The sequence below is a fragment of the Anabas testudineus genome, chromosome 10, assembly GCF_900324465.2.
Source record: "Anabas testudineus chromosome 10, fAnaTes1.2, whole genome shotgun sequence".
NCBI classification, from domain to species: Eukaryota; Metazoa; Chordata; class Actinopteri; order Anabantiformes; family Anabantidae; genus Anabas; species Anabas testudineus.
The window spans coordinates 18,166,126-18,179,438 of record NC_046619.1 but is presented as its reverse complement, the minus strand read 5'-3'; the positions used below and the strand labels follow the sequence as shown (position 1 = coordinate 18,179,438).

Here is a 13,313-nt window from a genome sequence, read left to right as displayed (position 1 = left end):
AAGGTTAGTCTATACCTACCATTAGGGATATGTAGGTATGTGTATATTTGTGTTTGAGTGTAATAGTTGTTAAATTTTCTTTTATGTGATATGTTATACATGACATACTTACAAACATCCAGCCCCCATCTGTCACTGTTCTGTATACATGAGACTGATACAAGTCTGTGAGTGAGTGTAGGTGTGCTTCTAAAAACACTCAGATCAACATAGAACTCTAGTTTCAAATTAATCAGTCTATTAATAGACTTCCTGTTATGTCTTTTTTTAATAATAGTTAGATATCCTGCATTGTTCACTAATTTGCATAAAGTGATGCATTATGAACACTTTGTGTGTTTCATATTATATACAGTATAGTGAAATATACTTCCATTGGCATGGAAATAAAATGGACCCCTTTTCCACCACTTGTTTTTGTTAAAAAACACACCCCGTAGAATAGTTTCTCCAACATGCTATTTATCCTAAAGTAGAGAGCTCTTAACCCTGAAGCCATTTCATGCAAAACAACCATTAATGCAAAATGTAAATCCTGTATTTGCATGACTCGTCTTTCACCTACTTGCTCTCTCCTCTTAGGCCATCAAAATAATTCCCAGCCATCAACATTTTTCAGACATTTTGAGCTGCTTAACACCTGTAACCTTGGTGATTATTCACTGCACATTTTTTTAGAAGATATTTTGGAGACACTTGTTTTCACTGACAAATTAATCTACATATAAAGAATATAATGTTAGAAGACAATGACAAATGTTCCTATCACATTCCTAGAACCAAAGACTACATGTGGCCACAAATGTACTTACTGTCATGGATTTTCTCCACTGAAGTTTTAGTTTATTCACGATATTACAAAAGAGGAAATTGAGGGATTTATTAATTAACTGTGAATTAATGCAGAGAAAATGTTTATTTTAATGTGAATTATTACAGTACACCGACTAACTGAAGTTCTGTTCTGTGTTATCGCACGCTCTGCTTATCTGTGATTAGACATTAGTTGGTTAGAAGTTAAACCACACAGGTAGAAAAGCAAATAGATTACATGCAAAGTAGCTTTACTGAATGAAACAAACTGAAAGACAAAAGTAAAAAGCCGAATAATATGCACTTCCAACCTTAGTTAACCTGCTCATGCAGCACATAAAGTTGTCAGCTGACAACCTCTTATTTAGTAAGTAAACCAACAGATGCATAGATAATTAGGTAGACGGACAGATAAAGGTTGATAACCAGCCAGACATAGGGAGATTATCTCAGAGTTGGAGACCTTCAGTACATGGATAAGGCTGATGTCTGAAGGCTGACCTGTATAGTTTTGCAGATTAATCCCCTTTATGCAAAGCTAAACTTCTATCATGCTTTTTTCTTGACTGTGTTTATATTTGTATTTACAGGTTCAGAGATTGATGATTTATGAAAGAGATTTTATCTGTTTGTGCTCTTGCAGATGCGCTCCACACTTGTTTGTCCTTTTGTCCTAAGTGTGTATGTTTTTTGTGTGTGTGCGTATTTCAGTGTGACAGCTTATTCTCATACTAAACAATAGAAAGAAGTTATGCATTGTGTCAGTGTCACGAGATCTTTGTGTAAAGAATAATCTGATAATGCAACACAGTGAACACATGCAGAAATACCTAGCATCCATTCTCTTCCTGGTAGTTTATTGACATTTTGGCCAGAGGGCAGGCTTTACTGACCAGAGCTCAGAGCCGTTTTTCTGCTTGTTTTAACTTCTAGGATTTAAGAGGTAAACAGATTTACTTGCACAAAGATCTGTTTCTGTGATTTTTGTTTTCAACTTGTTAATTTGACATACATTTAATAAACTTTGACACATTCTATTTATTTTTTTCCATTTAGGGTTGTAAACTTTACCACCGACACTGGATTGATTTTAACAGAGTTTCTGCTGTCCGACCTTTTCCCATTTCACTTTGTACTTGCCTGATTTTGGTTGATTCTGACAGCTTGGCCAAGAGGTGCAGAATAACACATTTGATCTCCCTTATTTTTTGGATGACACAACATGATGCAAGTTGAAGGAAATTTGCTAATTTATTTACAGCCTCTGAATATTTTATCTTCTTTTGGTCATGCCCTTTGTTTTGACAGAACTGAGGCTATTTGGCAGATCACTTTTTAATCATAACAGGGTTTTTGTTCCCATACATGATGGATATAAAACTGTTTTTATGAAATATGGATATATTTGTCCATTTGTTGTTGTGCTCTCTTTCAAATTTTTTCAGTAATTAATATTTAATGTATACATAAGAGAATCCTTCATTTAAAATGACATTATTCTGGACATATAGTTGTGGTCTATTGTGTATTTAGTGTCTTTGCCTTAAAACGAGTGAACCAGTAAATCACCTTAAATGTCTCCTTTAATCATGCTTTAAAAGGTTAAACAATATTGCAGGTATTGAACATGTGACCTTTCTGTTAAAATACCTTTTCTTTAATTGCTGCCACCCTGCTGACTGCTGTGACTGTTTTGCTTCTCTGGATGTGTGCAGGTGCCATTTTTAGAAACAAACTGAAATCTGATATGGTATACTGTAGGCTTATTTGAATTTACTGCTGCCTGTGGTAAAGCTGGTATGCAAAATGCAGACCAAATCTAAATGGCAGATTTCCAAATGGGTCTGTTTCTGTAACTCGTGTTCAGTTGTTTGTGTGTTTTTCGCATTTCTCTCAAAAATTTCTTATTTTTAAGGTTGTTGCTTCTGTGTCTTAAACTTTAAAATAATAATTTTCTCATACAGTGTGTTTACACGGGTTCGGGGTTCAGTGTCCTGAGTTACTATTTATCATGTAGTACACCATGGGTCACACATGTTCTCACATGAGAAAATAGTCCTATTGATATGGCAAAGGGTGGTCCCTGGTGAGAGCATGCACGTAATCCAAAAAATACACTGCAGAAATGTACAGTTTTGTTTACAGCACATCGAAGCAGCACAGATTGCATGATTAGTAAAAAAAAAAAAAAAAGCATGGTAAATATTTCCCATAGTTTCTGATGTACTGAGTGGATCGCCTGAAAGAAAACATACACTCACTTGTTGTGAATTCTCCGGACAATTACAACTGCTATGTTTGCACATGGGCTCATACAGGCATTACACAGTCTTTGTACGAAGGAGCTAGTAGGGTAACGACTAGGACTGATTTCTCAGGGGTAATATCTAGAGAAGTTCAGGGTTCCTGTGCCTATCTGAAACACAGACAGAGCTTTTCTAAACTGTTCCATGACAAAGAAAATCCTCAATACTGAGGCCTTTTAGGGTCGGTTTTTGTGGCAGATGAGGGACTGGTTTGGGAACAGTGTTTCCTAATCTCTAGGTGTCATTGCCCTGGTCTGACTGATAATATCTAGAGCCTGGCAGTAACAGGGCCACCCCAACCTAAAAGGCAGTACACACTATAGGACTGTGCTGTTTAGGCTCTCAAATTGTTGAGAGCAATGATAATTATACAGTACCCTTTAGGTTTTTCTATCCATACCAGCAGCACCAGTTTAGTTGATTCTGAAAAATAATAGAAGCTGAAGAATGTCTTTTTGAGCAAACAAAATACTCCTGGTTTAACAAATCTTAAGTCAGTCAAAGTTCAGTCAAATTACTCTGGTTACATACCCTTTCTTTATTTTTTCAGTAGTGCAATGAGAATTTCAGATAAAAATAGGGGGTTAATATACGTCACAATCTATGATAAAACTGGGAACTACACTACCTGCACTTGGTTAGTGATAGAGAACCTATAAGTGCAGGTAGCATTTGGTTTTACTTCTTAGTTGGTAGCCCTGTTGAATGTGAATCAAACCCTAAAGATACTAAACTTACTTATACAGTGGCAAAATAAGTATGTGAACCTTTTTGAATTTCATGCATTCATTTGTCATAAAATGTGATCTGATCTTCATCTAAGTCAAGATTATCAACAACTGTGCCTAAAATAATAACACAAAAAAAAAGTCTGATCTTTTGTGTCTTTTATCGAAAACAAACATAAAAACCTTAGAGTGCTAAAGTTAAAAGTATATGAACCCTTGAAATTAATAAATGGTTGATAACAAGAGCCATTTAAGGCAGCTTCTGGTTTAGCAGTCACCTCAGCGCTGCCTGTGCTTTAGAAAGAAAGAGTCTTTTTGCTCTGTGGAGCTTTACCCACAGCATGGCACTAATTCTGCAGGGATTTTAGTCCTTTTCGGAACTGTCTACAGATAACTACATCTGCATAGTAGTACGTATGAATATACCAAATACATTTTTTTTTTCCTAGGTTTTTATTAAATCTGTAACTCCAAATCTGTGCTGCTCCATAAAACTGGTAATAACATTTTGTGTACTTAAAAGGTCGTGGCAAGGATTGAGGTTTTATATCAACCAAAAAAAGTTAATTTTAATGTTGGAGCTTAGTCCATCTGCTTTTTCGGTGGGTTTTTTATTTATTTTTGTCTGTTTTGTGTGTGTGTGTGTGTGTGTGTGTGTGTGTGTGTGTGTGTGTGTGTGTGTGTGTGTGTGTGTGTGTGTGTGTGTGTGTGTGTGTGTGTGTGTGTGTGTTTAACAGATGTATTGCAATGTGTGTTGAGAATGGGAAATTAATTGGCTCCTTGCTTTTATTTGCACCCAAAACAGTTAGTATCTGAGATTGTACAAAGTGCATTTTTTCCTTTTCTTTTTATACCATAGTTAGTAGTTGCCAAACTTCTCAGTACTGGCTAGAATTGTATCTGATCTGCTACTTGGCCAGATTAGCCGATTAAATTGTGTTTTGGAGTTTTTGATGCCTTAAAATGCAGGCAGAGACTAGTTTAGAGGCAGATGTGTGTCTTAACTTAGTATTCTTCCATCCTGGCAATGTCTCCCCCAATCTCCATTTTTCTTCTGTTGACGTAGAGATGATGCAGACTACCTAAGTAGGTCGGGTAGCTTGTGTAACGGGCACCATAAGGATGAATGAATGAAAGGAAGGAAGGGTGATGAGAGGTAACAGAAAAGAAGGAGTAACAGAACAGAGTGTATTCTGTTTCTGAAGACAACAACAGAACAATTGTGCATATTAAAATTATGGTTAATTTTCAGCTCAATACTGCAAATTAGTATTGAGAAGGTCAAAAAAGACGTAAAAAAATAAGTCGATATTGTAAAATCCTAATTAAATGTCTTTTTCACAAGATTTAGTTAGTTAGTTAGATGGTACAGTACATCATGTTAGATGGCTATTCATTTTGATAAGCATGCTGGTGTTATGTAGGCATTAAACGCCGTTGGGGTGCATTTTTTTTAAAAGACAAGAAGTTAGTTTAGTGAGATAGCTAGAAATTGCTTGATTTTGATGAGATTTGCACATACCAGTTTTCTTTTACTGAACATTAACATGAAGGTATAACCAAATAGATCCCCTAATCTTTTATTTAAAAACATTTTAATATTATAAACGTTTAACAAAGCGCAGTTAACACCTAGAACTACTTTTATTTCTCCTGCAAAAAAAAAAATTCCATCTTCTTCCCCTTTCTCTTGTATTTTTTAGTATCTCTCTGACTTCAAAACACTCCTAAGTATAGAGTTTTTAATGTTTTATCACATGGCCTTATTCCCATACAGACAAGCGAAGTTGACAGGGACAGCCTCAATAGACTGTTTTTCTCCTCATATCTTCATGCAGACTGTCACACAGAAACCAACACACATTAACTGTGTCCCCTACAACATATGTTCTAACACACAGACATAAACATTCACAGGCATGAGTGCACACACTAGTGACTTATGCTATTTTTCTGCTTAGATGACTGGTCTGTTTCGAGCAGGAGCATCATTTTACACTCCTGACAGCCTCCTCAGTAATCACATTTACATGTGTAACAACCATAAGACATGTATGCACACACATAGAAACTGAAGTGACAGTATTTACCGGCACACATACTGGTCATACTGTATACACATTCAACGTGACAAGGACATATAGTACACACACTGGCACAGCTCTCTAGCCTAGTCTGTGTCACTTTAATTATTGTGTTCAGTCCTCCAGCAGTGTCTTGGACAATCTGACATTACAGGCCTTGCAAGTAAGATGGAAAAAGAGAGGAGGATGATGAGAGAAGTGTAAAGGGAGAGAAGAGCATAAAAACAGCAGGGCAAGAAGAAAAGGAAGAAGTTATTTGACAAAATCGGAAGAAAGTGTTCTCATTTTGTGTATTTTTGGTCATCTGCTTCTATTTTGAGAAAAGGATCTTGCATGTGGTTTGCTTGATTCATTGCATCCAGTCCTGTTGCACTAGGCCCTAATTAATATCAAAAACCCATATTCTAGTTTTGCCTTCGTGCCTCAGTGCACAGTCTCTAATTTATTATAACAAACAGGCAAAACAGAATGATGAATTTGAATACTCTTAGAATAATGTGAACCACAGTACTGAGTAATTGCATATTTATTTTGACCATGTTTTTTATGGTATTAGACATTCAGTGTTGTGGTTTGTGTCCCAGACATTCCAGGATATTTAAACTTGTTCCATACTGCATCTACTTTACTTGTACTCTAGGATTCTTGTTCCTTGAATGATTTGGAAGTTTATATTGCTGTTCAGTGTCATTAGTGGTATTAATTGTAATTTATGGCACGTGGATGTCCAGCATAGCCTAAACCTGTTTAATATCAGTGTGTTAGTGTGTTATTTAATATTTTAAACATATATAAGGATTTCTAAGAACCAGAATCATTCAACAGAATCAGCAGAAGTGATAAAATCTCAATTATACCCAGTTTTACAGGAAATACCTGTTGCTGCTGTTTCAAATGTTACATTTGCTTGTGAACACAATATTTTCTTTCTAATAGCACCTCTGCTCAACTTGTACCTTTTGTTCTCTGTGTTGCCTTTCTCTTCCTCTCTTTTTTTTCCCAGTGTAGCTAGAAGAGAATCCTGCTAGAGGGATTAGCGGTCCGTCAATGAGGAACTACCGGCTCATCTTCTGCCACAACCTGAAGCAGCCATAGATGGTTCAGTGGTTCACTGGCCAGGGGAGGAGAGGATAGGACACACTTTCACTGCTACACGGTGAGTACACACTACTGTAAAGAGGGTTCACTTACTTTATTACACATTCTTAGCCTCTGATATTTTTTCCCTTGACATTTTGCTATAATGAAAATTATTTTTAGTATTATTGTTGTTATGTTATTACATGAATGTATTTATCTTTTACCCTTCATAGCTAGCTTGTTATCTGCTAAGTGTTTGAAAGAAAAAATATGAATTCAGAACTTTTTACAGTTTACTCCTTCTCTTTATATTTTAAAATCAAATAGAGTTGTGCATCTTCCTTTGACCAAAGGAAAGTTTGAAAATCACTGAATGAACTTATCTTAACATTATATACTTGATGCTGATACTTACGACTATACGTAGGCTATAAACATTTGTAGCCCTTGTTTGAATTACGATGTTAAAAAAAAATGCTGAATTCTTCAACTCTATCAGATACATTATATCCAAGAACTAAAAATACTAAATATAATTAGTTTCTTGTTTTCTTGGTGTGAATACCACACAATGTAAAAAACTTTTGGTAATACTAGTACGTCTAGTACGTCTTCACCAAAATGTCTTGTGAAAGTAAATAAAATCTTATAGAACTTCAAATTCCTTACTAAGAATTTGTCACGTCATGTTATATAACAAGTTGACTTGTTATCGTGTTATCAAATAGTTATCACGTGAGCAAATAGCTGTCCAACTTCCCCATGTTACTCTTTGTGGATTTGTGCGTATGCAGCTTTCTGTGTTCTTTGTAAAAGTCATATAATTAATGCTGTAAGGGTCACTTCACTTTGTTTTTACTTTGATAGTGTACTATTTGAAAAGATTTTAAAATGCTTACTTCTATGTCATTAATTATAATACTATAAAAGACTTGAAGCCGTTGGAGATATTCTGTAAGCTTATTTTAATTGGAGCAAAGCCACATAAAATTTTCTAATAAACATTTGGTGACGTCCTTCCTCCCACAATGAGTATCCTAGTCACCATCTGCCACTGTTTGCATTCAGATTACTCACCAAGCGTCAAGCATCAAATTAAAACTTTAAATAGAAGTGGCTGTTGAAGATTTTTGTTTTCTTTTGCATTCATTTTTGTTCCATTAACAGATGCAGCCAGTGATGCAAACTAGTTTGATGACAGAAGACGTAGCAAATGCTCACAGCATGTGAATATTGGAATGACCTTTAACTTATGATTATGCAACAGACAGTTGGATAAGTGTAAAAACATTGATGTTCTCCTGTACTGAATCATATTTATGTAGTTATAAACAAGTATTGACACAAATCTTTATCTCACATTTAAATGCGTCTCCTTCTAATTTTTCTAAACTTTCTTGAGTTGTAATTCTTATTTTTATCTTGAACGAAATAAATAAAGCTGACGTTTACTCTTGTTCTCCTCCTCTTCCTCCCTTCTACCTGTTCTTCAGGAGTGAAGATATTTGCAGGTCATTAGCCTATAGCTGCTGTCCATTCTCCCGTTTCCCCTCCCACTTGTCCTCCTCCTTTCTAAACAAGTAGGGAGGTTCATCATGAGTATGACTGAATGAAGTCACTTTATTCCAGTCTGCATCACTAAGGCTCTTCTTTTGTAAATTCTCTCCATTTTAGTTTTTGTCTAATCCCCCTCCCTTTGCATTTCTTTTTTGGTCCAAAGACGTGAGGTCTTGGCGGGGTTGTGGTGAGGAGGAGGAGGAGGAGGCCATGAGGAAGAGCGTGCCACTGTTGCCAGGCAACGAGGGCGGGAGCTCAGCCAGCACCACACGAGTTTTTGGCGTTCCTTTGGAGGAGGTGACACGCACACACACAATCAGCGGCCACGAGGTTCCTGCACTAGTGAAACACATCGTCGACTACATTGAGGAGCACGGTGAGTAATTTAGACACACAATAAAGTCAATGTTAAAAATATACGCAAAAATTGCATATTTACATTACACAGTTATCATCCAACATTCATAAAATCAGACTTCATCAATTTAAAATATATATGTATCCATCAATGCTGATGATGCTACTGCAACAACAACCACAGTTTGAATCAGTTGAGTATTATAATCTTTTTTTGCTTCTTTTTAAATATAAATAACAATTTCTATTAGTTAGATATGAGGAAAGGTAGGGAGGAGCAAATTATTCATTTATATTTATAGTTTTTTAGTTGTCTAATTGATTTATTGTGTTTTGTTTTTTTATTTGTTGAGATCCAGGCTTATTGTTTTTCATCCGTAATTGCATTTGTTTTCTTTAAACACTTTTATTGATGTGACTTCAGGCCAAAAACATAGTTGCAAAGGGTTTTGTATCTTCATGAAATTTTAACTATTTGTTTAAACACACAAGATTTGAAATAAAATTAGAAAACAAGGATTAAACTGCTCATACATATTTTAACTGCCTTTGCACCTCTGTGCAGTCATGTTTTAAATTACACTGTTTGTAGCCCACTCATCACTCCTCAGTCCATTACAGCTGATTGCCTTCTATGATGTCTCACTCTCCCAAACACGCCCTGCTGCTGTTGACCTTTCGTGACTGCTCTTGTATCATGATAAACCAAAATATGTCGTTGGTGGAGTTCCAGTTTATGTGATAAGATGAACTCTGAATGCACTGACAGACACGGTCCGCTTCCTTCTACATTACATAACTGTTCCATCAACTGCAGCACCACTTGTGAAAACAGAGGAGATTAACGGTAAAGAGAGGAACTTACTAAAGTGCTGGCCCCGGGCCTTTCCCATGTACCCTCCGGAACATTTCACATTTCTCAGGAACGTCAGTCTTTTATCTTTCTTTTTTTTCCTTTTAAAAAGCGGGTTGACTTTTCACACTTTTTTCTCTCTCATGGATAAGAGGCATTAAAATGGTGGCGAAATTCAAGTTCTTAAACTAACTACCCTTAGCCAGAATGTGTATGCACATGGCTGGTAATCAAAAGTACTGACACCATCACACCTAGCCAGTTAATCGTTTCTGTGATTTGTATGAAACACGGATAAACATTTTGATCTGTTTTAACTTTTAGTTTTTAAACTTTGTTTAAAAGTCAGAGGAGATATTTCATATGTTTAACTATCAGTAGTGTAGTGCTTCAACTTACTGAAGCAGGTTGGTGGTTAATGTGACCTAAGAGCAACTCGGCCGTATGATGTTATGTAATACGTTTTTAATCTTTCCGGGCTCTGCTGGCACATTAATTAGAGTGATGCTGCCAGTTCAGAAGTTATTCAGCCAGTGAAAAGAATCGAATCTTAAAATTTGTGTGTGATTCCTGATGTTTTAATGGAAGCTGGGTGTTGACAATATGAACTAAAAGTAATGATGTTAAAATGTTAAAGGAGAAGTGTTGTCAAACCAAAGCTGTGGCCTCAGTGTGAGTTTAAATTTCTTATGCTGTGTGAACAGGGACTACTGCTTTGGCATTTTTACATATCATTTAGTGAACACACAGTGACTAAACACCTTGCATGTTATTGTGATTGTGTTTTAAAAGGTTTTGTGCATTTATGTGCTGTTATGCATGCAAGGAAATTTGTGTAGTTAGGCTTAGGAAATAGGCCTAAAACAAACCTCGGGAACAGTTTACTAAAACTGCACAAAGTCATCTTTATGCTTCAAACAAAGAGTTTGCCACATATTAGAAAAAAGCACATTTTGACCATTCTCTTAACTTTTAGTAGGGGAGACTCCAACGAGCACGTCGCTGTTACTCAGCGAATGGCTAATCAATAATGGCAGGTTAAAAGCATTATCCTTACATTTAGCTAATGTAGCTAGTAGCAGCAGTATTTGTTCATAATACACAACATACCTTTACACGCAATGAATAGACAGCTCGTTATGCAAAGGAGAAAGATGTGATCATAGTAAGAAAGTTTTTTTTATTAAGCTTGTACTGGCCTTGACGGGACATTCTGTGCAGTCAATTTATCGTTTTATCAACACTCAGTGATGTTGTCACACTCAGGAGTGTTTGTACATGTTTACAAGACCTGTTTTTTTACATAGATAAGAGAGAGGACTGCACTGATACGCAGATCATTGTACTTGTATGTTGACCTTACATAAGCTGGGTTCCATTGTAAGGTCTGGTTCCTTTTATGGGTCAATTTTTAAAACAAAGATATTATCACAGTGCAGTATAGTTACATTTTAGCTTGTTTTGCGGAAATGCATCTGTCTTTTGTCCAAAGTTGGAGAACTGATTTATGCTTTGGCGCCTTGAGTTCCTTATATTGAACCAGTCGTCCATCCTGATCTAAAGTGACATACTAAAAAGAGGTACTCCCTCAGTTTACCACTGCTATCACCTGGATGCCCATTTAATAAACCTGGTGCTAAACTTTACAAAGTAATGATTAGTTCTGTGAGCCTGGACTTCATTATCATTTAGAAAAAAAGCACATGTTCAGTAGGGCCATCAGGCTCTCTTTTAGAGCTCTGACATGTGATCAACACTGTTAGATTTTGAATTTTCATATACACATAAACAAACACAGCAGAAGCAGACAAAAGACCATATAGTACTCATATACATTGTATAGCTGCGGTGTCCTTTTATCAGAAAATTGTACTGTGCATTGGTCAGACAGAATAAGCTGACATGCCCTCCCAGTATATTACTTTTAGAAGTCAAAAGACCTTTAGGAACCATTTGTATTCATGCCAGGCCACCACCTTCCACTGAGCCTTCTGCTTAAACATTAAAGCACACGTGCGACTGACATTCTAGCAGAAGGAGAGGGCTGTGATAAGGTTACCAGCAATTATATAAATCTCAAGTCATATTTGGCTCTTGTTTGGGGCTTTTTCACACTTCACTACCTGTCTGTCCTGGTAGTTCAAACAAGGACAGAAGGTCAAATAATAATAAAAAATACTGTATGTCTTTACACTGCCTAAGTCACCAGCACTAATATTAACTTTGACTCGTAGTAATTATTGCTGTCATTTGTTATCAGGTCACCTGGACCTGGAGGGGCTCTTCTTGGTTAATGGAAATGCAGAGAGGGTGGATTGGCTGCGTCAGCGCTACGACAGCGGTGAGGAGGTGGAACTAGAAAAGGAGGCAGATCTGGCATCAGCAGTCAGTTTGCTCCGACTCTTCCTGCAGGAGCTTCCTGAGCCCATTATCCCAACAGCAATACAAGGGCACATACTACAGCTATACCAAGGTGTGTGACAGGGATTCATTTCCATTTCTAATGTGTTTTTCTTTTTCTTTTTTTACCCACACATTTATTTGTTGCAGAACACTAGGATATCAACATTAACTGCCAAACACACACAGTGACAATAGACCTGTATGTGATTATCTGTCAATGTCAGTCCCAGAGATCCAGCACTTCAAATAAGCATAAGAGCCTAGTATTGTCAAGGTTAGCACACAGATATGGTCTATTGACTATTCGTGCAAGTGGATAACATTAATCTTACACATATGAATACAGAACAGTTCTTTTGATTGCCACTGGCCTTTTGTACTATTGTTTTCCTTCCTCCTAAAACCCAGATGGGGCTTATTGGTTTTGCAATAGTACTGGGTAGTGTCTAAGCTTACCTAATACCAAAGCATAAAAAGAGAGGTGGCCATAATTACAAAATACACTGGTCTCTGGATTTCCTCCAAGTTGATTTTACGTTTTGTTAACTTGTTATGACTGTGGTTATGTAGGCAGATGTTGGTTATCTAAGCTGTGAATACACAGTACAGTGGTCCGATCACTAAATGAAGCAGAAACTAGGTCAAACTAACTCTTTTATAACAAATTCCTTAACAACCCTAGCGTTCTGTTAACTATTACATGGCTGTTTTCTTCCTTTTCATACAGCTTATGTATTCAGAATGTAAGGTCGCCATAACTTTGTCATTCATATTCTTTCAATTCTTTTTTATCCTTTTCTCAAGATGATGCTCTTAGTTGCTCTTGATTCAGACAGAAAGAATAGGAACGACTACCAGAAAAGATCCACACCAACACAAATACAAAATAACATCAATACAAAAAAAACTCAATATATACACAGAATATGTAAAGATGGATGAAATCGGTCGAAAATAATAGTCCAGAGTGGAATGACCACATATATATGACTCTGATGATAGTCAGATATGGGAGGAGGGGACCACTTGATGTTGATCAATCTCTGGCTAAAAGTGTTCACATATATTATGAAAATCATAGTAATTATGTATAAAATACAGTCAACAAATTTAGAGGTCTGTGTAAAATGTG

General features: G+C 36.4%; 1 protein-coding gene across 6 annotated transcripts in view; it reads left to right on the top strand.

The window, feature by feature from the left end:
• fam13b (family with sequence similarity 13 member B) overlaps nt 1-13,313 on the top strand; it is a 59,357-nt gene that overhangs the window by 8,512 nt on the left and 37,532 nt on the right. For 5 of the 6 annotated variants that reach the window (XM_026357463.1, XM_026357464.1, XM_026357462.1 and 2 more), the window contains exons 2-4: nt 6,940-7,087; nt 8,732-8,944; nt 12,039-12,251. In XM_026357463.1, coding sequence (XP_026213248.1) covers nt 8,779-8,944; nt 12,039-12,251 — 379 coding nt within the window. In that variant the 5' untranslated portion in view covers nt 6,940-7,087; nt 8,732-8,778. Of the gene's footprint in view, nt 1-6,934; nt 7,088-8,731; nt 8,945-12,038; nt 12,252-13,313 lie in introns of all 6 variants that reach the window. The other variant, XM_026357461.1, reaches the window with a different exon arrangement.